At 44.0% G+C, this 26,792-nt stretch overlaps 1 protein-coding gene across 2 annotated transcripts in view; it reads left to right on the plus strand.

Annotated features, from left to right (window-relative positions):
* Positions 1-5,884: 5,884 nt before the first annotated feature.
* LOC117966777 (tyrosine-protein phosphatase non-receptor type substrate 1-like) overlaps positions 5,885-26,792 on the plus strand; it is a 21,337-nt gene continuing 429 nt past the window's right edge. The window contains exons 1-8 of one of the 2 annotated variants that reach the window (XM_059020696.1): positions 5,885-6,014; positions 8,731-9,072; positions 10,036-10,383; positions 12,336-12,605; positions 16,466-16,798; positions 18,444-18,566; positions 20,870-20,894; positions 21,842-21,875. In XM_059020696.1, coding sequence (XP_058876679.1) covers positions 5,960-6,014; positions 8,731-9,072; positions 10,036-10,383; positions 12,336-12,605; positions 16,466-16,798; positions 18,444-18,566; positions 20,870-20,894; positions 21,842-21,875 — 1,530 coding nt within the window. In that variant the 5' untranslated portion in view covers positions 5,885-5,959. The remainder of the gene's footprint in view (positions 6,015-8,730; positions 9,073-10,035; positions 10,384-12,335; positions 12,606-16,465; positions 16,799-18,443; positions 18,567-20,869; positions 20,895-21,841; positions 21,876-26,792) is intronic. The other variant, XM_059020697.1, reaches the window with a different exon arrangement.

The following is a 26,792-nucleotide window of genomic DNA, read 5'->3' on the forward strand; positions in this document are numbered from 1 at the left end:
ACACGACACCACACACACAACACAAACACACACACGACACACACACTACAACACAACACACACACACCCAGGAACACTGCAACACAAACACACACACGACACCACGACACACACACACACTGCAACACAACACACACGACACCACACACACACTGCAACACCACACACACAACACCACACACTGCAACACAACACACACACACACTGCAATACAGTCAACACCATACAACACATACACACATATATTTTTTAAATTGTCAGTGTTATGGAAACTCCTCTGGTAAAATCTAATCCCTCTCTCCCTCTCCCCTCTCTCCTCTCCTCACTCCACTATCTCCTCTCCCCTCTCTCTCTCCTCACTCCACTACCTCCTCTCTTCTCTCCCCTCTCTCCTCTCTCTCCTCTCCCCTCCCCTCCTCCCCCTCTCCTCTCCTCTCTCTTCCTCTCCCCTCTCTCCTCTCTCTCCATCTCTCCCTCTCCTCTCTCTCCTCTCTCTCTCTCCTCTCCCCTCTCTTTTCCTCTCTCTCCTCTCCTCTCTCAGTGGCAGGCAGGTGTTGGATTGTCTCAGACCTCCAGGCCCACCTATGTGTACCCCCCCGTGCTGAAAGAGTTAATCCGGCTGGTGTTCCCCGAGGGGGTGTGTGATTACCGGGACCCCCTCACCCCGCAGGTCAGTCCAAGCCCGAGCCTAGAACCTAGAACCAACCACCTAGAACACACTACAATAACCTAGAAGTACCTAACACTGCCTTGAAAAAGCTAAAACTGACACCTAGAACCACCTAGAACTCACTGCAATAACCTTGAGGTACCTAAAACTGGCTAGACACCTAGAACACCCTAGAACCGACAACAATAACCTAGTACCTAACACTGGCTTGAGAAGATGAATACAGACTAGACAGAGAACAGCCTAGCACTCACTGCTCTAACACAGAAGTAGCTAACACTGCCTTGAGAAAGCTACAACTGACTGGAGATGCCTAGAATTAACCAAGAACTCCCCATAGTGTGGCTCGCCTCTCTGCAGACGCAGCGAAGGGTTAACTGGCCTGATTCTCCGCAGGTGGTTCTGGTGACTCTGGAGGATCTCAGGCTGGTGGAGTCCAAGAGGGATCCGGTCCGGTCCGCAACCGAAACCAGCGAACCCACTGAGCCAGCTTCCGCCTTGCCAGTCTGCCCTCTGCTGGAGAAACAGGGAACCACCGAGGGAGAGAAAAACATCATTCATCTGTCAGAATGCACCCTTATTAACATGATCACCGGCCCCTCCCTTTAAAGGAGCGCTGACCATCTTTAAAATCCATTCTCTCACCTCTTATTAGCTTTATTAACATGATCACCGGCCCCTCCCTTTAAAGGAGCGCTGACCATCTTTAAAATCCATTCTCTCACCTCTTATTAGCTTTATTAACAGGATCACTGGCCCCTCCCTTTAAAGGAGCGCTGACCATCTTTAAAATCCATTCTCTCACCTCTTATTAGCTTTATTAACATGATCACCGGCCCCTCCCTTTAAAGGAGCGCTGACCATCTTTAAAATCCATTCTCTCACCTCTTATTAGCTTTATTAACATGATCACCGGCCCCTCCCTTTAAAGGAGCGCTGACCATCTTTAAAATCCATTCTCTCACCTCTTATTAGCTTTATTAACATGATCACCGGCCCCTCCCTTTAAAGGAGGGCTGACCATCTTTAAAATCCATTCTCACCTCTTATTAGCTTTATTAACAGGATCAGTTTGTTTGTATATGTATGTTCAGATTGCATGTATGTATTGTATGTATATATCTCATCCTGACAGCTTCTTACACTTAGAAAGTCTGTTTCAGAGCTCCTTTTTTTAAAATGTCTGCTCCGGTTCACTGAGGCTTTGAGATCTGTCCTCTCAAACCCTTAATTGAACTGATTAGACCTTTTTACTCGTTTTCAGCTCTGATACGGTTGCAGATTGAGTTCTAATGAAGGGTCTGGTTCAGTAACTGAGAGCAGACACAGCGGACACACACAGGGGGTCCCCCAGGCAGGATCGGGGTGCTCTGGCTTTCCTGTTCCGCGCCTCATCCGGGATCGTTATCGCTGCCTGTTTTGACAACGCGGGCGATGATCCTGACGCTGTCAGAGCACCGGAGCAGACATTTCAAAAAAGAGCTCTGAAACAGACTTTCTAAGTGTAAAAAGCTGTCAGGATGTGAACGATGAAAAGAGAAACGACAGCCGTGTTATTTAAACAGTTGTAACAGCATGCTGGATTATATAAAAAAAAACTTCAGATTAAAATCTTTTGACAGGCTTCATCCTAAAATAAAATTCTGAAAAAAAATGGAATTTCTCCTCGAAGTTTTTTGTCTTTGTAAAGCATAGGGAAGCATTGTAAAGCACAGAGAGGTCTGGTAAAGCATAGGGAAGCATTGTAAAGCACAGAGAGGTCTGGTAAAGCATAGGGAAGCATTGTAAAGCACAGAGAGGTCTGGTAAAGCATAGGGAAGCATTGTAAAGCACAGAGAGGTCTGGTAAAGCATAGGGAAGCATTGTAAAGCACAGAGAGGTCTGGTAAAGCATAGGGAAGCACTGTAAAGCACAGAGAGGTGTGGTAAAGCATAGGGAAGCATTGTAAAGCACAGAGAGGTGTGGTAAAGCATAGGGAAGCATTGTAAAGCACAGAGAGGTGTGGTAAAGCATAGGGAAGCATTGTAAAGCACAGAGAGGTGTGGTAAAGCATAGGGAAGCATTGTAAAGCACAGAGAGGTGTGGTAAAGCATAGGGAAGCATTGTAAAGCACAGAGAGGTCTGGTAAAGCATAGGGAAGCATTGTAAAGCACAGAGAGGTCTGGTAAAGCATAGGGAAGCATTGTAAAGCACAGAGAGGTGTGGTAAAGCATAGGGAAGCATTGTAAAGCACAGAGAGGTGTGGTAAAGCATAGGGAAGCATTGTAAAGCACAGAGTAGATGTATTTTGTGCTTTTAAAAATAGTGTCCAACTCATTTTGTTTTGTGTTTAAGAGCTGCTGCACAAGATTGAGTTTCGGTCTTGGTTTTCACAGTGCGGTTTGGAGCGAGTCGAGAAATAACACGTTCCACAGAAACAGCATGTTGTGCTCATGCTGTGACAACAGCTTTCACAGCGGCGTTCTCATCCGAAACCACAGAGACACGGGGCCAGGCGTCGCAGCCACTCAGAGACAGCGTTTACTCAAAACCACAGTTCCCTGCTATCTGAAAGAAATTCAAACAACAGCAGGTAGCTCGAGGCCACTTTAAAAAAAAAAAAGATTTTTTTTTTTTTTTTTTTTTTTTTACAAACTAGCCTCTCCCTCAAATCTGGAAAATGGCACTGAATGGGTTAAAGTCTGCTGTCATTCTCTCCCGCTCTGTCTTTTTCTCTCCCTCTCTTGTCTTCTATCCCTCTCCCTTTCTCTCATTCTCTTTCTATCTCACTTTCTCTCCCTCATTCTCTCACTTCCTTTCCCTCTCACTCCCTCATTATCTCACTCTCCCTCATTCTCTTTCTCTTCCTTTCTCTCTCCCTCATTCTTTCTTCCTTTCTCTCTCTCCCTCATTCTCTTCCTTTCTCTCCCTCATTCTTTCTCTTCCTTTCTCCCTCATTCTCGTTCTTTCTCTCTCCCTCATTCTCTTTCTCTCTTCCTTTCTCCCTCATTCTCTCTCTCCCTCATTCTCTTTCTCTTCCTTTCTCTCTCCCTCATTCTCTTTCTCTTCCTTCCTTTCTCCCTCATTCTCGTTCTTTCTCCCTCATTCTTTCTCTTCCTATCTCCCTCATTCTTGTTCTTTCTCTCCCTCATTCTATTTCACTCTTCCTTTCTCTCCCTCTCTTACTCCCATTCTCTTTCTCCCTCTCATTCCCTCATTCTCTCTCCCTCTTTTGCTAGCTGGCTTTTTCAAATAAAGCCACTCCACTGCACTGTCCCACAGTGGAGGAGGAGGGTGTGTGTGTGTGTGTGTGTGCGCGTGCGTGGGTGCGCGCGTGTGTGTGTGTGTGCTTGCGTGTGTGGGGGGGGTGTCAGTGTGTGTGTGTGTGTGTGCGTGCGTGTGTGTGTGTGTGTGTGTGTGTGTGTGTGTGTGGGGGGGGGTGTCAGTGTGTGTGTGTGTGTGTGCGTGCGTGTAGGGGTGTGTGTGTGTGTGTGTGTGTGCGTGCCTGTGTGTGTGTGTATGTGTGTGTGTGTGTGTGCGTGTGTGTGTGTGTGTGTGTGTGTGTGTGTGTGGGGGGGGGGTGTCAGTGTGTGTGTGTGTGTGTGCGTGCGTGTAGGGGTGTGTGTGTGTGTGTGTGTGTGCGTGCCTGTGTGTGTGTGTGTGTGTGTGTGTGTTGAATTCAAGTCCTTTTCCGATGCCCAGTTTAAATACTATGAATATTAAGCCCTCCCTCCCCAGCGTCTCTTTGAGGACGGGCGTCTGCAGCATTTGGTTCCTAAACTGTGGGCCGGGGGTCGCGGGAGTAGCTACAGACAGCCCTGCTGGTCCAGCAGTGAAAGAACCGGGCCTGATACCAGGAGGTGACGCAAAACAAACGAGGTCCAAATTAGACCTCGGCTCTTTAAAAGCTGCAGAGTTCCTGAGAAAACGTCACGGCTGATTTGAAATCTGCAGCTGAAAACAATTAAAAAGGTCTATTTTAGCAAATGATCAGTTCAATGAAGGGTCTGGTTCAGTAATTAAGAGCTCAGCCGGAATGAAAGCCTGTAGACACACACAGGGGGGTCCCCCAGGTCTGGATTGTTATAGGAGACGGTCCGAGTCACAATTATTCACATTCAGATGATTACTGGTCATTTTTCAGTGCAATAATCAAAACTAAAAAAAAAAAAACTAAATCAATATTCTCACTTTTGTTTAGCAATATTTTCTTGTGTTTTTGAAGACAGCACAATATATTTTCTTGATTTTATTTTTAAATAATAATATTCAGAAGTTTTTAAAGACATCACAGTCTATTTTCACAAACATACAGATGCACCTCTTTCTACAAACAGAAAAATAAAATCAGTTTAACGCAATTTGGTGTTTCATAGTTACAGATAGATAGTCAACTTTTTTTAATTTGTGAGTGTATTGAATTTGTGCCGCCTTCGTGCCAGTTATATTTCTACTGTAGCGCCCCCTAGTGTTTTAATAAAGATTTCAATCAGGTCAGTTATATTTCTACTGTAGCGCCCCCTAGTGTTTTAATAAAGATTTCAATCAGGTCAGTTATATTTCTACTGTAGCGCCCCCTAGTGTTTTAATAAAGATTTCTATCACGTCAGTTATATTTCTACTGTAGCGCCCCCTAGTGTTTTAATACAAATGTAAATACTATCAGTTATATTTCTACTGTAGCGCCCCCTAGTGTTTTAATAAAGATTTCAATATCAGTTATATTTCTACTGTAGCGCCCCCTAGTGTTTTAATAAAAATGTAAATAATGTCAGTTATATTTCTACTGTAGCGCCCCCTAGTGTTTTAATAAAGATTTAAATAATGTGTTACATTTCTACTGTACCACCCCCTAGTGTGTGATTTTAATACATATTTCAATCAGGTCAGTTATATTTCTACCGTAGCGCCCCCTAGTGTTTTAATAAAGATTTCAATCAGGTCAGTTATATTTCTACCGTAGCGCCCCCTAGTGTTTTAATAAAGATTTCAATCAGGTCAGTTATATTTCTACCGTAGCGTTCCCTAGTGTTTTAATAAAGATTTCAATAAAGTCAGTTATATTTCGACTGTGTCCAGCCCCCTCTTTTTCAGTCAGCTATTGCAACACACTGCTGATAACATGAACTTCCCTTTTTTTATTTCAGAGGAAGGAACGTTACTTCCCTTTATCTCTCTATCTGTGTTTATTTAAGCAGTGACACACACCCCTCCCTTCATCCTGTTTCAGTCCCCCTCACTGCCGGACGGTCAGTCTCCGGTCTCTCTATCTCTCTGTGTGTGGAAGCGGCGGTCAGTGTCTCTGCCAGCATGAAGTGTCCGATCCTTGCTCTGCTCCTAACACTTCTACAGATGTCTCGGCCTGGTGAGTTTGTGTTGTTATTATTAATAATAATTACTATTATTAGAAGTAATGAGTCATTTAGCAGGTGCTTTTTGTCCAAAGAGACTTAGAGACTAGGGGGGTGAACTCTGTATTATCAACAATGCTGCTGCTGCTGCAGAGTTGCTTCCAATAGGAGCTCGTTTGTTTGACGTCTCGTCCTGAAGGACGGAGCACAAGGAGGTTCAGTGACTTGCTCAGGGTCACACACACACACAGTGAGTCAGTGGCTGCTGCAGAGTCACTTCCAATAGGAGCTCGTTTGTTTTGCGTCTCATCCTGAAGGACGGAGCACAAGGAGGTTCAGTGACTTGCTCAGGGTCACACACACACAGGGAGTCAGTGGCTGCTGCAGAGTCACTTCCAATAGGAGCTCGTTTGTTTGACGTCTCATCCTGAAGGACGGAGCACAAGGAGGTTCAGTGACTTGCTCAGGGTCACACACACACACAGTGAGTCAGTGGCTGCTGCAGAGTCACTTCCAATAGGAGCTCGTTTGTTTTGCGTCTCATCCTGAAGGACGGAGCACAAGGAGGTTCAGTGACTTGCTCAGGGTCACACACACACAGGGAGTCAGTGGCTGCTGCAGAGTCACTTCCAATAGGAGCTCGTTTGTTTGACGTCTCATCCTGAAGGACGGAGCACAAGGAGGTTCAGTGACTTGCTCAGGGTCACACACACACACACACAGGGAGTCAGTGGCTGCTGCAGAGTCACTTCCAATAGGAGCTCGTTTGTTTGACGTCTCATCCTGAAGGACGGAGCACAAGGAGGTTCAGTGACTTGCTCAGGGTCACACCCACACAGGGAGTCGGAGGCTCAGCCGGGATTTGAACCTCCTGGTATCGAGACCCCTTTTAATCCTACATGTTTTGTTAAGCCTCGCTGTGATAAAGACAATGACCAGGACTGACTTTTATCAGAAGTTCGCTGTTAAAACAAGCATTATGAAGCTTAGAGGGAACACGAAGCCACTTTGAGAGGTTTTTTCAAAGCGGTTCCTCCATCCTTTAATGATCTGCTCCTATTGTCTGAAAGGAGAACAACAAAAAGAATAATGTAAAAACAAAACGCAGAGAGGAATGCTGAAGAGGACTGGAAATATAAAACACAGTTGGTTTTGGTTGTAGTTTTGTAAAAAAAAATAAACAAATAGAAGTTAATTAAAGATGGGAGGAAGCGGTTTGAGAATCGCTGTGTGGCTTGGTACTGGGTTTCAGGGCACCGCGTGGCTCACCAGGCAGGGAGGCTTGGGGGTTTGATACAGCAAACCTCAAACTAGATCTCCCGTCGGTCTCCTGGAAAGCCACCGCTGTTCTGAAAAGGTGGCTTTGTGTTCAACTCAGCTTTAGAAAGACAGACAGACCACCCTGTTAAAATAACCCTTAGAAAACTGAACTGAGAGTTTCATTTCCTGAATGATTAAACTTTAGGAATGAACCCGTTTAAAATATATCATTTTTTTGTAGCCAATGCAGAAAGCGATCATGACACAGCCCTCCATTATAGAACGGGTGTTTTTTTTTTAACTACGCTATTAATTAGTCATTAAGCAGACGCTTTTATCCAGACTAGGACAGGGATGGCCAAGCCTGGTCTCTGGAGAGCCACAGTCCAGCAGGTTTGATAGGTAACCCTTAATCATCAATTTCTAAACACTTGGAACAATTAACTTGCTAAACTGATCAACACTTCGTGGCAATTTGTATTGTGGAAGGTGCTATATTAAAAATATAAATAAATATATATATATATATATATATATATATATATATATTATTAGTGGGGCTTGCGAGGCAAGAGTCCCCACTTTAAATCTTCAATCTACAATATTATTATTATTATTATTATTATTATTATTATTATTATTATTATTATTATTTGGCATGCTACTCCTCTTACACCGTTTACGCTAGAAACGCCGTTCAAACTTTTAAACGTGTAGACCGGTCTGGAATAGTGTGCTTGTATACAACTTTTTGATATATTTTATACTTTTTAAACTATTAAGCTTTTTGTCCTTTTTTGTCCATCTTCATTCACTTTAATGGGACTTTTTTCAACTTTCTAAAGCTCCCCATTGTTTAAAAACTCCCAGACTTCCATCATTCTATTTACTGTAAACGACGTGACTTTTGACACAAATCAGCTACTTTGACCACTTTCCCAACAAGTAAGACAAAAAGTTAGAACACATGGAATCTTCCTCTACTTCTCTGCTATTCAAATCTGAAATCCGTTCAAAAATATCTTCTCCCAATCAAACGGTACATGTCTGATGAAATGTGTGATCTAACTGCCCCACACTTCAATATAGGTATAGGTATAGGAGTCTATCAAAGTAATCAGACCAATTATTTTACTAAATTTAACTTTGATTGTATGTAACTGCTTTGCTTTAAAAAGTAAAACTTTTTAAACTTCTTCCACTACCACAAAAATACTTTTAAAGAGCTAAAGCAAGTCTCACATCTTTACTTGTAAAGTTACCATCTAGTTATTATTATTATTATTATTATTATTATTATTATTATTATTATTATTATTATTATTATTATTATTATTATTAATCATCTCTCTCTCTCATTTTCAAACACTTATTTTATTGTTCCACTTTTTGTCTCATTACTTGGCTTCTTTTTTGCTCTCTGAAATGGATTTCCTGTTTCCTCTCCTCTCTCTCTCTCTCTCTCTCTAGGGGTGTCTCAACCCATTATAATTCAGGACCCGGGCTCTGTGACTGGCACAGAGGAGGGAGAGGTCACGTTACGCTGCATTGTGACAGGGGCTCCTCCAGCACCAGTGAGATGGTACAGGGACACTGGCAGCGGCAGACAGTATCTCTACTCTACATCCCCTCCGCCCAATGAGAGAAACGACCCCCGTGTGTCTCAAGTACATCAAAACCACGACACAGATTCATCCATTCGAATTGTGAGGCTGACTGTGAATGACTCAGGAATGTATTACTGTGAGAAATACAAAGTGTTAGATGGGTCCCTCATTGCTAGCGGCTCAGGGAGCAGGCTGAGTGTGCAAGGTGAGTGTGTGGCTCTCTGATCACTTCTAGTATCTTTGCTGTGGCTCCTGTAGCGCACAGACATGTCAGGTGATTCTGGTCCAGCTGAATCTACAGCAGGCATTGTGAGCACAGCTCCTAGTGTCTTTACAGTGCTGTTAATCATTTACATCTACAGCAGGCATTGTGAGCACAGCTCCTAGTGTCTTTACAGTGCTGTTAATCATTTACATCTACAGCAGGCATTGTGAGCACAGCTCCTAGTGTCTTTACAGTGCTGTTAATCATTTACATCTACAGCAGGCATTGTGAGCACAGCTCCTAGTGTCTTTACAGTGCTGTTAATCATTTACATCTACAGCAGGCATTGTGAGCACAGCTCCTAGTGTCTTTACAGTGCTGTTAATCATTTACATCTACAGCAGGCATTGTGAGCACAGCTCCTAGTGTCTTTACAGTGCTGTTAATCATTTCCATCTACAGCAGGCAGTGTGAGCACAGCTCCTAGTGTCTTTACAGTGCTGTTAATCATTTACTGTGCAGATCAGAGTCTTGGATCTCCACTATAGACTGTATTAAATAAAAGGGCTGTTTTGAATATGACCCCTAACCCGAACCCTATCCACTCTCTCCCCTCCCCCTCTCCATTCTCTCCTCTCTCTCCTCCACTCTTTTCCCCTTCTCCTCTCCACCCTTTCTTCTCTCCTCTCTACCCTGTCTTCTCTCCTCTCCTCTCCCCCTCTCCTCTCCCTCTCCTCTCGGCCCTCTCTTCTCTCCTCTCCTCTCCCTCTCTGTTCTCCCCCTCTCCACTCTCTCCTCTCCTCCCTCCTATCCTCTCCCTGTCTCCTCTTCTCTGTTCTCCCCCTCTCCACTCTCTTCTCTCCTCCGCCCTATCCTCTCCCTGTCTCCTCTTCTCTCTGTTCTGCCCCTCTCTCTCCTGCACTCTCTCCTCTCCCATGTTCCTGCTCTCTCCTCTCTCTCCAGTGCTGCCTCCACTCATTATAACTCAGGACCCGGGCTCTGTGACTGGCACAGAGGAGGGTGAGGTCACTTTGCTCTGCACCCTGTCCAGAGTGGGTCCTCCAGGACCAGTGAGATGGTACAGGGACACTGGCAGCAGCAGAGAGTATCTCTACTCTACAGACCCCCCTCCGCTCAATGAGAGAAACGACCCCCGTGTGTCCAGAGTATATCCAGACCACCCCACAGATTCATCCATTCGAATTGTGAGGCTGACTGTGAATGACTCAGGAACGTATTACTGTGAGAAATACAGAGGGTCTGTTGAGACCCTCATTGCTAGCGGCTCAGGGAGCAGGCTGAGTGTGCGAGGTGAGTGTGTGGCTCTCTGATCACTTCTAGTATCCTTCACTCCTAACCCTGCAGAATCACTGATGCATTACGGACCGCGCTGCCTCAGAATAACATTGAGGCGTCGCTGCTTTGCAATTCTGAATGTCCTTGATCTTCAGTTCTGGACGGTTTGCAGGGAGTTTGCAGTGAGTCTGCAGTGTGTTTGCAGTGAGTTTGCAGTGAGTTTGCAGTGAGTTTGCAGGGAGTTTGCAGTGAGTTTGCAGTAAAGGTACTTTGTTAACAGCTGGGAGTAAACTTTGTATTTGCACAACATCCTGTAGCAGAGAAACAAAATGCTGTGAGCTTGAGAAAGCCAGCCGCAGATAATATGCCTGTGTGCTGAGTTACAGTACAGTGCTTAACACACACTCACAAGACACAGGCTACACACACACACTGACTCGTATACACACAGCTCTACCCACTCCACCACACAGTAAAGGCTGGATCACACCGGGCACACCAATCAGACGGACGCTACGAACGCATCACCTTGCGTTCAAATCGTAGAGGCTGCGGACGAGTTGGTAGATTTCAACTTTCTCAGCGTCAAGTTGGTGACTCGTGTTCAACCAATCACACGCATTTTTCTTTCCTTTAGAATTTTACAAGTAATATACAATTTATCGTTTATTACTTGAAATAAATTATACTTGTATTGATGTCGCGGAAAATGTCTAAAGAACTAATAACTAAGCATGTGTGGTACCATAAATGAACAGATAAATAATCAGAATGAAAACTAGCAGCTCCGGAATTTGAACCCGTGTTTGATGCGTGTCTCTCAGCAGCCTACGTTACAGTGTTTACTGAAAGCGGGCTGGTTAAGCTGAGCGGGTCAGCTCAACCAAACGTCTGTGATTTTACCATGAAACTGAATGGTGGCATTTGCTGTCAGTCACACAGTATTTTTGTTTTTTTGGATCAGCTGTTTATAAAGAGGCGCTGTGGTTCTACGGTGAATAAGTTGAACGCGGCGTGCGCACGACTCCCCGAACCTCCAGAAGAGTGTTGTCTTTTTTAAACCAATCAGAATGAACCAACGCAGGGAGAAGATCGCTCAGTGTGAACTACAGCCTGCGTCCGTTCGTAGCATCTGTCTGAATCGTAAGCCTGGTGTGAACCAGCCTTTACAGTACAGTGCTTAATACACACACACAAAACACAGGCTACACACACACACAGAGTCATATACACACAGATCTAACCACTCCACCACACAGCCTCCCTCCCTCCCAGCCCCTCCTCAGCTCTAACCACTAGAGCCAGCCTCCCTCCCTCCCTCCCAGTCCCACCTCAGCTCTAACCACTAGAGCCAGCCTCCCTCCCAGTCCCTCCTCAGCTCTAACCACTAGAGCCAGCCTCCCTCCCAGTCCCTCCTCAGCTCTAACCACTAGAGCCAGCCTCCCTCCCAGTCCCTCCCAGTCCCTCCTCAGCTCTAACCACTAGAGCCAGCCTCCCTCCCAGTCCCTCCTCAGCTCTAACCACTACAGCCAGCCTCCCTCCCTCCCTCCCAGTCCCTCCTCAGCTCTAACCACTAGAGCCAGCCTCCCTCCCTCCCAGTCTCTCCTCAGCTCTAACCACTAGAGCCAGCCTCCCTCCCTCCCTCCCAGTCCCTCCTCAGCTCTAACCACTAGAGCCAGCCTCCCTCCCTCCCAGTCCCTCCTCAGCTCTAACCACTAGAGCCAGCCTCCCTCCCTCCCAGTCTCTCCTCAGCTCTAACCACTAGAGCCAGCCTCCCTCCCTCCCAGTCCCTCCTCAGCTCTAACCACTAGATCCAGCCTCCCTCCCTCCCTCCCAGTCCCTCCTCAGCTCTAACCACTAGAGCCGGCCTCCCTCCCTCCCTCCCTCCCAGTCCCTCCTCAGCTCTAACCACTAGGTTTCCCAGTATTCCTTGTAAGTTTGAGGTTATAGTTCTGTCCCATTTCCAGAGAAATTTCGTCCCCCTGTCATTGAGGGTCCGCAGGGGAGAGTTTTAGCCGGGAATGCCGTGGTGTTAACCTGCCGGTCGAACGGACCTCCGGGAACGAAATTCACCTGGAAGAAAAACAATGGAACCGTCCGTGGAGAACAGAGCAACACACTCTCACTACAGACTGCTAAAGAAGACATCAGATCCACTGTTACCTGCGAGACTACAGACAACACAACACAGCAAACACTGTCGTCTGAACCCTACAGCCTGGGAGCAAGCATCACTGGTGAGTCTGTGCATTGAACTGGCTGGCTCTCAGATCCCAGTACAGTACAGCGCTGTGAGTTCACTAGACTAGACTGTATTGAATTTGCTGGCTCTCAGATCCCCAGTACAGTACAGTGCTGTTAGTTCACTAGACTAGACTGTATTGAATTTGCTGGCTTTCAGATCCCCAGTACAGTACAGTGCTGTGAGTTCACTAGACTAGACTGTATTGAATTTGCTGGCTCTCAGATCCCCATTACAGTACAGTGCTGTTAGTTCACTAGACTAGACTGTATTGAATTTGCTGGCTCTCAGATCCCCAGTACAGTACAGTGCTGTTAGTTCACTAGACTAGACTGTATTGAATTTGCTGGCTCTCAGATCCCCAGTACAGTACAATGCTGTGAGTTCACTAGACTAGACTGTATTGAATTTGCTGGCTCTCAGATCCCCACTACAGTACAGAGTGCAGTCCTGTTAGTTCAGTGATGCTCTCTACACAGATTCAGGTGTGGTCAGTGGTTTGTCTTCTCTGAAGCAATGTTTCTTGTACTTCCTAGTTTGTGCAGTTTAATGGTAGCACTCTGTACACTGGGGAAATTAAAAGCAGAACATGAAGTTGAAAGATAGATTGAAAAGGGTCAGACTCTGTCTACATGTTTGTGTGGTTCAGTGACTCACACATACAGGATTGTGAAACACGACAGCAGTTTTATGATAAATGTGTGTGTGTGCATATATACATTTATAGATATATATGCATCTTCGTCAGCATTAATTATTTCCATCCCTAGACTGGACTGGAATTACATTGTAACTGCAGTTTAATATCACTAGACTAGACTGGACTGGAATTACATTGTAACTGCAGTTTAATATCACTAGACTAGACTGGACTGGAATTACATTGTAACTGCAGTTTAATATCACTAGACTAGACTGGACTGGAATTACATTGTAACTGCAGTTTAATATCACTAGACTGGACTGGAATTACATTGTAACTGCAGTTTAATATCACTAGACTGGACTGGACTGGAATTACATTGTAACTGCAGTTTAATATCACTAGACTAGACTGGACTGAATTACATTGCAGGGCTGGTAATAAGACTCCTATTGCACAGCAGCGTCACACAGTCCAGGTTTTCCTACCAGCTTGATCAGCCCCAGTATGTCTAGGTAACAAGCTCAGGTGTGTCTTATTATTAAACTCCTAGTGAAACCAGGACTGGATCACACTGCAGTGCAGCGGGAGTCTGATTCCCAGCCCTGCAGACTCTTAATGCAATGGAGGATTGAGTTGTGATCTTCAGTATATGAAGCTAACATTAACATATTTGTTCCAGAGTAATAAAAATATTCTGTAACTGCGGTCCAGCATTGGAGAAGTCAGAGTCCGAGCAACGAGTAAATATTTATTCATACCCTGTTTTGAAACCGCATGACTGACTCCCAGTCCATCTAGAAAGTCCCTTTTATCTCAGCTCAAGGTTCATGTGTGGGATTGCTCTAGGTTCCTCTCACGAAAACAAAAAACATTATTCAGCAGCTTTCATTGGACTCTATGAAGCTGAGTGAGTTTATTCTATATAGAGAGTGTGGAATTCAATATGTTAACAAGGGAACATTATTCAGCAGCTTTCATTGGACTCTATGAAGCTGAGGGAGTTCATTCTATATAGAGGGTGTGGAATTCAATATGTTAACAAGGGAACATTATTCAGCAGCTTTCATTGGACTCTATGAAGCTGAGGGAGTTCATTCTATATAGAGGGGGTGGAATTCAATATGTTAACAAGGGAACATTATTCAGCAGCTTTCATTGGACTCTATGAAGCTGAGGGAGTTCATTCTATATAGAGGGGGTGGAATTCAATATGTTAACAAGGGAACATTATTCAGCAGCTTTCATTGGACTCTATGAAGCTGAGGGAGTTCATTCTATATAGAGGGTGTGGAATTCAATATGTTAACAAGGGAACATTATTCAGCAGCTTTCATTGGACTCTATGAAGCTGAGGGAGTTCATTCTATATAGAGGGGGTGGAATTCAATATGTTAACAAGGGAACATTATTCAGCAGCTTTCATTGGACTCTATGAAGCTGAGGGAGTTCATTCTATATAGAGGGGGTGGAATTCAATATGTTAACAAGGGAACATTATTCAGCAGCTTTCATTGGACTCTGTGAAGCTGAGGGAGTTCATTCTATATAGAGGGTGTGGAATTCAATATGTTAACAAGGGAACATTATTCAGCAGCTTTCATTGGACTCTATGAAGCTGAGGGAGTTTATTCTATATAGAGGGTGTGGAATTCAATATGTTAACAAGGGAACATTATTCAGCAGCTTTCATTGGACTCTATGAAGCTGAGGGAGTTTATTCTATATAGAGGGTGTGGAATTCAATATGTTAACAAGGGAACATTATTCAGCAGCTTTCATTGGACTCTATGAAGCTGAGGGAGTTCATTCTATATAGAGGGGGTGGAATTCAATATGTTAACAAGGGAACATTATTCAGCAGCTTTCATTGGACTCTATGAAGCTGAGGGAGTTCATTCTATATAGAGGGGGTGGAATTCAATATGTTAACAAGGGAACATTATTCAGCAGCTTTCATTGGACTCTATGAAGCTGAGGGAGTTCATTCTATAGGGTGATGATGTGAAACTTTTGGCCACAGCTGTACAAAGTGAATCTAAACCAGACTCTTACAAGTTAATACAAGTCTATTCCATTCCATACCAAATTGTCCTTTAAGAGATGTGAGCTGGCTCTCTCAGTGCAGGACTGCCCTGATTCACAATGCAATCCCAGCCCTGATTCACAATGCAATCCCAGCCCTGATTCACAATGCAATCCCAGCCCTGATTCACAATGCAATCCCAGCCCTGATTCACAATGCAATCCCAGCCCTGATTCACAATGCAACCCCAGCCCTGATTCACAATGCAACCCCAGCCCTGATTCACAATGCAACCCCAGCCCTGATTCACAATGCAACCCCAGCCCTGATTCACAATGCAACCCCAGCCCTGATTCACAATGCAACCCCAGCCCTGATTCACAATGCAATCCCAGCCCTGATTCACAATGCAATCCCAGCCCTGATTCACAATGCAATCCCAGCCCTGATTCACAATGCAATCCCAGCCCTGATTCACAATGCAATCCCAGCCCTGATTCACAATGCAATCCCAGCCCTGATTCACAATGCAATCCCAGCCCTGATTCACAATGCAATCCCAGCCCTGATTCACAATGCAATCCCAGCCCTGATTCACAATGCAATCCCAGCCCTGATTCACAATGCAACCCCAGCCCTGATTCACAATGCAATCCCAGCCCTGATTCACAATGCAATCCCAGCCCTGATTCACAATGCAACCCCAGCCCTGATTCACAATGCAACCCCAGCCCTGATTCACAATGCAACCCCAGCCCTGATTCACAATGCAATCCCAGCCCTGATTCACAATGCAATCCCAGCCCTGATTCACAATGCAATCCCAGCCCTGATTCACAATGCAATCCCAGCCCTGATTCACAATGCAATCCCAGCCCTGATTCACAATGCAATCCCAGCCCTGATTCACAATGCAACCCCAGCCCTGATTCACAATGCAACCCCAGCCCTGATTCACAATGCAATCCCAGCTCTGATTCACAATGCAACCCCAGCCCTGATTCACAATGCAACCCCAGCCCTGATTCACAATGCAACCCCAGCCCTGATTCACAATGCAACCCCAGCCCTGATTCACAATGCAACCCCAGCCCTGATTCACAATGCGATCCCAGCCCTGCTCCTTTAGAAACAGGACGCACACTAACCACAGCTTCCTGCTCTGTGTTTTGTCTCGTTGCTCCAGTTAAACCCGACGTCTCCATCGAAGCGAATCCAGAGAGCGTGAAAGTGAACGAGTCCGTCTCCCTCACCTGCCGTGCGCGTGGCTTCTACCCAGAGAGGGTCAATGTGTCCTGGGTCCAGCAGGGCGGCGCTGTGGAGCCTGCTGCAGAGAGGGGAGAGAATGCGGAGAATGAGGACGGGACCTTCAGTAGGAATAGTGTGCTGAATGTCACTGTCACTCAGGAGCTGAGTGGAGCCACAGTGAGCTGCAGGGTTCAGATAGAAGGACTGGCAGAGCCTGTTCAGAAGGAACACACCCTGGTAGTGACTGATCCCAAACCCAAACCTGATCAAGGTGAGACGAGAGAGGCAGGGAGATCTGGAAGAGAACCAGTGTAGCCCCTCTGAACACACCGACGGACACACACACACACACACACACACACACACACACACACAGGAACACAAACACCGTCTCTCATCACGCATTGTGTTATTTTTTTAAAATCTCGCACTGCATTGCATTCTGGTACTTGTAGTCTTGTATCTCTTTAAAGAAAACGATGCTTTGGGCCTTTGGTTTTGTTTGTTTGTTTCCAAGCTCACACTGCATTCTGGTACTTGTAGTCCTGCATCTCAGCAAGCCAGGCTTCAGGCCTATCGTCTTAGTTGTTTGGTTCCATTAAAAACCCCCCAAAAAAAAACATTTAAGAATTCTAACTCACTTCAAAACCTGTTACCAATGTACCGTGTGTGTGTGTGCGTGCGTGCGTGTGTGTCCACTATGTGTCTCTCAGGACAGTTCAGGCTTTTCAACCCCAATGCATTCTGGTAAGCGCAGTCTTAAAGGAAAGAAGGGTACCTGAGACAGGTAAAACGTACCAGAATGCATTGGGTTGTGTGCTGAAAAGACTGAGCTGAACATGGAGCTATATGGTCACCTTATGTAAAGATGAATAACAGATATGTTTTTGGAAATGAATTAAGTGGGGCTAACAACTTGCTTACTGTAATTAACTATCACAGTATAACACAGTGCTTTGTATTACAAACTACAGCAGCTAGACTAACACAGGGCTGGGAATCAGACTTCCACAGCAGTGTCACCCAGTCCAGGTTTTACTACCAGCTTGATTAGCCCACAGTGTGTCTAGTTAACAAGCTCAGGTGTGTCTTATTATTAAACTCCCAGTGAAACCAGGACTGGATCACGCTGCTGTGGAACGGGAGTCTTAGTCCCAGCCCTGAAACGCAGTATTCGGTCTGATTCGTTTCACTGTGATGCTCAGGACGGTGAGAAACACTGGGAGGTCTGTTTCTAGATATTTCATGTTGTTTTTCAGGCTCTGGCTCTGGTTCTGGTTCTGGTTCTAGTTCTAGCCCTGTGTTAGTCTAGCTGCTGTAGTTTGTAATACAAAGCACTGTGTTCCGCTGCGATGGTATTTGTATTTGGTTCGTTTCACTGTGGCGATGCTCACTATGATGAAAAGCACTGGTAAAGCACTGGGAGGTCTGTCTCTAGATATTTTGAGGTTTTACTATTATTATTATTTATTTCTTAGCAGACGCCCTTATTCAGGGCAACTTACAATTGTTACAAGATATCACATTATTTTTTACATACAATTACCCATTTATACAGTTGGGTTTTTACTGGAGCAATCTAGGTAAAGTACCTTGCTCAAGGGTACAGCAGCAGTGTCCCCCACCTGGGATTGAACCCACGACCCTCCGGTCAAGAGTCCAGAGCCCTAACTACTACTCCACACTGCTGCCCCTACTACCAGATTGATCAGCCCCAGTGTGTCTAGGTAACAAGCTCAGGTGTGTCTTATTATTAAACTCACAGCAAAACCAGGAATGGATCACGCTGCTGTGGAACAGGAGTCTTAGTCCCAGCCTTGAAACGCAGTATTCGGTCTGATTTGTTTCACTGTGATGCTCAGGACGGTGAGAAACACTGGGAGGTTTGTTTCTAGATATTTCGAGTTGTTTTTCAGGCCCTGACCCTGGCTCTAAGCTTAGCTCTGGCTCTGACCTTGTGATACCCGTAGCCGTTGCTGGAGTCGTTGTTCTCATCGTGCTGCTGCTCGCTGTTGGACTCTACTGTCGATTCCGCGCAGGTAAGAGTTTTAGAGTTGATTTTAAGATACTGTTAAGGTCCTAAATAACTTGGCACCAACCTATTTAGGAGAGCTGCTTACCCCATACATCCCCAATCGTAAACTCTGATCCCTGAATATGGGATTGCTGGTAACCTCTATAATAAAGTATGTTAAATGAGGAGGAAGGGCTTTTTGTTACAGAGCCCCCACACTTTGGAGTGAGCTGCCAACACATGTGTGGGAAGCTGAGACTGTTTTTAAAACCTGACTAAAATTGGTTTGAGCATTTTTATAATATGTATATGTATGTATATATCTGTTTTTGTATCTCAGTGTGGAGTAGCGGTCAGGGCTCTGGACTCTTGACCGGAGGGTCGTGGGTTCAATCCCAGGTGGGGGACACTGCTGCTGTACTCTTGAGCAAGGTACTTTACCTAGATTGCTCCAGTAAAAACCCAACTGTATAAATGGGGAATTGTATGTAAAAATAATGTGATAACTTGTAACAATTGTAAGTTGCCCTGGATGAGGGTGTCTGCTAAGAAATAATTTTATCTGCATTATATATATTTAATTACTGGTTTTTACATTATATATTTCTTTTATAAATGTGTCTATTTTTCATCCTGTAAAGTGCTTTGAGATGCACCTGTATTATTATTATTTATTTCTTAGCAGACGCCCTTATCCAGGGCGACTTACAATTGTTACAAGATATCACATTATACATTATTTCACATTATACAGATATCACATTATTTTTACATACAATTCCCCATTTATACAGTTGGGTTTTTACTGGAGCAATCTAGGTAAAGTACCTTGCTCAAGGGTACAGCAGCAGTGTCCCCCACCTGGGATTGAACCCACGACCCTCCGGTCAAGAGTCCAGAGCCCTAACCACTACTCCACACTGCTGCCCAGATATGGTGCTTATATAAATAAACTTTGATTAGATTTGAAGAGGAAATGAGTGATTTCCAGTCAAGACTCACTGAAGCAAGGCTGGTATGGTTGCTGGGAAAGGATGACTGCGATGTGATTATTCGTTTCTATAAGGCTCTGCATTCGCTGCGTGCCAGCCTCAGTCTGCGCTCGTAATAGACCTGGGCTCAGAGGTCTGACCATCAGTCCCTTTTCGCCTTCAGTTATTTTTTCTTCGGCACAGCCTTGGGGTTCTGGAATGCCCTTCGGGGTTCCCTTGTGTCATTATCGTTTAAAACCGCAGTTGAGAGAAATCTGCGTTTTGAAAGAGAACCTGTTTCAGTTATAATAAGAACATAAGAAAGTTTCCAAACGAGAGGAGCCCAATCAGCCCATCTTGCTCGTTTGGTTGTTAGTAGCTTATTGATCCCAGAATCTCATCAAGCAGCTTCTTGAAGGATCCCAGGGTGTCAGCTTCAACAACATTACTGGGGAGTTGGTTCCAGACCCTCACGATTCTCTGTGTAAAAAAAGTGCCTCCTTTTTGAATGCCCCTTTATCTAATTTTTTTATTGATTTTCATCGTGTGTTTTTATTGATATGAGATTGTGGCAATGTGCCCCGCCCCTGTGTGCATATTATGTGTTGTATGTTGCGTGCGTGTGTTAATGTTGGTGTATAGATTGGTACACGGGATATAAACGGGTCTGTGTTTCACGTGTATTTAAAAAGTGTAGATTTGTGTTTAGGCACGAGGAGGGCACAAATCACTTCACGTGCTGGTTAAATGTAATATGTGAGCACGGGGTTGCACAGAATGAATTCACGTGCTGGGATTCAAGTGAATAATTAATTAGTAATTGAATCCCAGCACAACGGTATATATAGAGACACGTAGCATTCATTCGGGGTTGGGTGTTCGGTGAGTGGAGAACGAGTGTGGAGAAGGAGATAAAAAGAATAATAATAATAAGAATAATAATAAGAAGTGTCTCACTCACCGTGTTTCGTTTGTCTGTTTACTGTTTAGTACGTTTTGTATGTCTATTTTATTTTGGCGTAGAGTGCCGTGTCCTGTTTTTGTGTTTTGTCTGTTCAAACCTTTTATTTTCTGTTCTGTTTATTAAATGCTGAGCGAGAGCATTCGCTCAGCTTCACCAAACCACACCTCTCTGTCTGTTTATTTCCTGCTTCTGGTCTGACGCCACCCACACCGGCCGTCTTTGTGACAGAGATGTATAACTGTGGGCTGGTTTTTTATGTAAGATGGTCTCTCTTTGTATTAGTCTCCCTGTGAGCCCCGCGTGAAATAAATAAACAAATAAATACAAAAAAATACAATAACGCGAGTCACAAGTGTGAGTCTAACGTTGCCAACTTTGTTTCCTTCTGTTTAGGGAAGAAAAAAGCAGAGATCATGAGGTCTGTGTAACTTTATAACAGTTTCTATTGTGAACTGAACTTTATAAAGTACTTTGTTTTGGAAAGAAGCTGTCTGTGGGTGTGTGTGTGTGTGTGCTGACTGAACTGTATGGAAGTCATATGATGTGTGTGTGTGTCACTGTGTGAGTTTGTGTTTATGTGTGTGTGTGGCACTCTGTGTGTGTGTCACTGTGTTTGTGTTACTGTGTGTACGTGTCACTGTGTGTGTGTGTGTCACTGTGTTTGTGTTACTGTGTGTGTGTGTCACTGTGTTTGTCACTCTGAGTGTGTGTCACTGTGTTTGTGTTACTGTGTTTGTCACTCTGTGTTTGTGTCACTGTGTGTGTGTGTCACTGTGTTTGTGTTACTGTGTTTGTCACTCTGTGTTTGTGTCACTGTGTGTGTGTGTCACTGTGTTTGTCACTCTGAGTGTGTGTCACTGTGTTTGTGTTACTGTGTTTGTCACTCTGTGTTTGTGTCACTGTGTGTGTGTCACTGTGTTTGTCACTGTGTGTGTGTCACTCTGTGTATGTGTGTGTCAGTGTGTGTGTGTCACTGTGTGTGCGTGTCACTGTTTGTCACTGTGTGTGTGTGTCACTTTGTTACTCTGTGTGTGTGTCACTGTGTGTGCGTGTCACTGTTTGTCACTGTGTGTGTGTGTCACTGTTTGTTACTCTGTGTGCGCGTGTCAGTTTGTTACTCTGTGTGTGTGTCACTGTGTCACTTTGTTACTCTGTGTGTGTGTCACTATTTGTTACTCTGTGTGTGTGTGCGTGTCACTTTGTTACTCTGTGTGTGTCACTGTGTATGTATGTGTGAGAGTGTGTATGTGTGTGTCACTGTTTGTTACTCTGTGTGTGTGTGTGTGTGTGTGTGTGTGTCACTGTGTGTGAAAGGAAGGAACTGTCATGTCATTAAAACCGTCTCTCTCTCTCTTGTTTTTTCAGGACTCCAGTGTTGAGCATTGAAACACATGACAAGGTAAGTACATCTAATAAGAATAATAATAATAACATTCAGCACAACGAATAAACGCAGACCTGCCACACACAGCCGTGCAAATTGATCAGAACAGACCCCGCTGCTTCTGCAGTTTTGACTTGTCATGCTTGTGAAATCCAAACCACTGGAACTGAAAATCCAGGAGGGGGTGGAGGGATTGGCAAACTAGTGATGGTCTAATTGAACTGACGACTTTAACAGATAACCCATAGAATTCACTTCAGTGAGAGAAAAAGCAACACAGTCAAATGCAGGAGAAGCTGTTTAAGACGCCTGATTAAAGTACAAAGCGGTCTGACATTTTCACACACAGGAGCGCCTGTTGTTTCTATATCACTGATTACTGAGCGGAGATTGAAATTCTCACACCGGGAGCTCAATCGTGGACATCAGTGCTCTGATACAGATGCACACCGCTGTATCATAAGAATATAAATGAGAAAATATAAATATGCACAGTGCTGCATTAGGGACACTGGCGTGTAAAAGGGGAAGCTTCTAGCTGGCAGTTTTAAAATATTTTTTTTTTACGGTAAGTTCTGTCTGTGGTGAGTTGTGTAAAACACATTTTCATGCTCTCTCAAACTCGTTATCATCTTCCTTCCTCCTTCACATCCTCCCTTCTGCATTTACTGTTATTATTATTATTATTATTATTATTATTATTAATGAGTCCTTCAGCAGACGCTTTTATCCAAAGCGACTTCCAGAGACTAGGGGGGTGAACTCTGCATCATCAACAACTGCTGCTGCTGCTGCAGAGTCACTTCCAATAGGAGCTCGTTTGTTTGACGTCTCATCTGAAGGACGGAGCACAAGGAGGTTCAGTGACTTGCTCAGGGTCACACACACACACACAGGGAGTCAGTGGCTGCTGCAGAGTCACTTCCAATAGGAGCTCGTTTGTTTGACGTCTCATCCTGAAGGACGGAGCACAAGGAGGTTCAGTGACTTGCTCAGGGTCACACACACACACAGGGAGTCAGTGGCTGCTGCAGAGTCACTTCCAATAGGAGCTTGTTTGTTTGACGTCTCATCCTGAAGGATGGAGCACAAGGAGGTTCAGTGACTTGCTCAGGGTCACACACACACACACACAGTGAACCGAGGACTTTAGCATCACCTAGCATTAAAAAAAAAAAAAAAAAAAACTATATAAACATAATTTAGATATTTTATTTAACTTCATCTAATCAAAGAAACTACAAAACAACATCAGAAGTCATAATAGTACTCCATTAGTATTTCATGTTAGATTTTGGAAACGTCACATTTTTCAATGTCAGTTTTTCTTTTGTTAAGTATCTGGAAAACTATACAAAGCGCTGGTGTGTAATTCAGTATGTTAACAAGGGAACATTATTCAGCAGCTTGCATTGGACTCTATGAAGCTGAGGGAGTTCATTCTATATAGAGGGGGTGGAATTCAATATGTTAACAAGGGAACATTATTCAGCAGCTTTCATTGGACTCTATGAAGCATGATTAGTACAGGGTGATGATGATGCTAAACGTTTGTAAGTCGCTGCAGTATATTTTAAAGCCGGCTGATGCAAGATCTCTCTCGATCTCCCTCACCCTGTTCTGTCAAAACAGTGGCTTTGCTGGTCAGTGCACCAACATCACAGCCCAGAAATATCTTTAACTCTTAACACCCCCTAGAATATATTTATCTCCAGTCGCTAAATCACTACTTTCATTTCCCTTTGCAGTCTGAGAACTCCTTGTTTATTCTTTTCAAAATAGCACTCTATAAAATAGTTTTAGAAAAGGAGGCAGATGTGTGAAACAAAAAGCATGTGTGTATTTTTATATATATATATATATATATATATATATATATATATATATATATATTTAAGGTTTTCAGGTTGATAGGAAGGTTATGTGGACCCTCAGGGGAGCTCAGTAATGTTCCCTTGTTAACATATTGAATTCCACCCCCTCTATATAGAATGAACTCCCTCAGCTTCATAGAGTCCAATGAAAGCTGCTGAATAATGTTCCCTTGTTAACATATTGAATTCCACCCCCTCTATATAGAATGAACTCCCTCAGCTTCATAGAGTCCAATGAAAGCTGCTGAATAATGTTCCCTTGTTAACATATTGAATTCCACCCCCTCTATATAGAATGAACTCCCTCAGCTTCATAGAGTCCAGTGAAAGCTGCTGAATAATGTTCCCTTGTTAACATATTGAATTCCACCCCCTCTATATAGAATGAACTCCCTCAGCTTCATAGAGTCCAATGAAAGCTGCTGAATAATGTTCCCTTGTTAACATATTGAATTCCACCCCCTCTATATAGAATGAACTCCCTCAGCTTCATAGAGTCCAATGAAAGCTGCTGAATAATGTTCCCTTGTTAACATATTGAATTCCACCCCCTCTATATAGAATGAACTCCCTCAGCTTCATAGAGTCCAATGAAAGCTGCTGAATAATGTTCCCTTGTTAACATATTGAATTCCACACCCTCTATATAGAATGAACTCCCTCAGCTTCATAGAGTCCAATGAAAGCTGCTGAATAATGTTCCCTTGTTAACATATTGAATTCCACCCCCTCTATATAGAATGAACTCCCTCAGCTTCATAGAGTCCAATGAAAGCTGCTGAATAATGTTCCCTTGTTAACATATTGAATTCCACCCCCCTCTATATAGAATGAACTCCCTCAGCTTCATAGAGTCCAATGAAAGCTGCTGAATAATGTTCCCTTGTTAACATATTGAATTCCACCCCCTCTATATAGAATGAACTCCCTCAGCTTCATAGAGTCCAATGAAAGCTGCTGAATAATGTTCCCTTGTTAACATATTGAATTCCACCCCCTCTATATAGAATGAACTCCCTCAGCTTCATAGAGTCCAATGAAAGCTGCTGAATAATGTTCCCTTGTTAACATATTGAATTCCACACCCAGCGCTTTGTATAGTTTTCCAGATACTTAACGGAAAAGCTGACAATTGAAAAATGTGACAGTTTCAAAATCTAACATGAAATACTTACTGTACTACTATTATGGCTTCGGATATCATCATTTTTTGCGATATCATTTTGTAGTTTCTTTTGATTGCACGATTTTAAATAAAAGATCTAAATTATGTTCATATATATATATATATATATATATATATATATATATATATATATATATATATATATATATATATATACAGTGCCTTGCAAAAGTATTCAGACCGCTGACCAATTCTCTCATATTACTGAATTACAAATGGTATGCAAGCAAGATATTTCAGTTTTTTATTTTTCTTAAAAATATTTCCCAACATAAAACCAATGTCACCTTATAATAATTGATTTTGAGTTTCAGTGTTTTAAAATAAAATATCAAACAGAACGAAATTTCAATGTGCCATTTGTAATTCAGTAATATGAGAGAATTGGTCAGGGGTCTGAATACTTTTGCAAGGCACTATATATATATATATATATTTTTTCCAATAGTATGTCTCAAAACTACAATTCTAGGTGATGCTAAACTGTTATACCAGACCCTTACAAGTTAAGACATCCTGTTATTTCAATCCATACCGAACTGCCCTTGAAGAAAAATATTTCCCATCTTTGACTCAGTCGGTGTCTTTTTTAATTGAAGGCATTTTAAAGAAATCGTGCAGCTCTGCGCAGTCGTGTGTTCAATCATTTACCAGGAAGGAAGCAAACTAAACCGGCTGCCAGGTTCCTGAACGCAGCGTGACAGGCAGCGCCTCAATCAGGCAAACGTTGGCTGGATTTATTTTTAAGTGCTAAACAAAATATGTATACTTTACACTATTCTTTCAGAGACGTGAATTTCCACCAGGGAACTGCATATTACACAATGAGCAAAAGGGTACATTTCACAGCAAAAAAAGCCTTACAAATAACGCAGTATGCAAATGCCAGACTGGAAGTCCCCCTGTTCTCTCCCTCAAATGCGTTAGTAATGCATGAGAAAGCTTTCTTGGCTATAGAGCTAGCTAGACTCACTCTTACTTCTTAGTGTATGCACTGAGCAGCGATCACACTGAGCAGGGATCACACTGAGCAGGGATCACACTGAGCAGGGATCACACTGAGCAGGGATCACACTGAGCAGGAATCACACTGAGCAGCGATCACACTGAGCAGGGATCACACTGAGCAGGAATCACACTGAGCAGGGATCACACTGAGCAGGAATCACACTGAGCAGCGATCACACTGAGCAGGGATCACACTGAGCAGGAATCACACTGAGCAGGGATCACACTGAGCAGGGATCACACTGAGCAGCGATCACACTGAGCAGGAATCACACTGAGCAGCGATCACACTGAGCAGGAATCACACTGAGCAGGGATCACACTGAGCAGGGATCACACTGAGCAGCGATCACACTGAGCAGGGATCACACTGAGCAGCGATCACACTGAGCAGGGATCACACTGAGCAGGGATCACACTGAGCAGGAATCACACTGAGCAGGGATCACACTGAGCAGGAATCACACTGAGCAGGGATCACACTGAGCAGGAATCACACTGAGCAGCGATCACACTGAGCAGGAATCACACTGAGCAGGGATCACACTGAGCAGGAATCACACTGAGCAGGGATCACACTGAGCAGGGATCACACTGAGCAGGGATCACACTGAGCAGGAATCACACTGAGCAGGGATCACACTGAGCAGGAATCACACTGAGCAGCGATCACACTGAGCAGGAATCACACTGAGCAGGGATCACACTGAGCAGGAATCACACTGAGCAGGGATCACACTGAGCAGGGATCACACTGAGCAGGGATCACACTGAGCAGGAATCACACTGAGCAGGGACCACACTGAGCAGGAATCACACTGAGCAGCGATCACACTGAGCAGGAATCACACTGAGCAGGGATCA

This window comes from Acipenser ruthenus, unplaced genomic scaffold (assembly GCF_902713425.1).
Source record: "Acipenser ruthenus unplaced genomic scaffold, fAciRut3.2 maternal haplotype, whole genome shotgun sequence".
NCBI lineage: Eukaryota > Metazoa > Chordata > Actinopteri > Acipenseriformes > Acipenseridae > Acipenser > Acipenser ruthenus.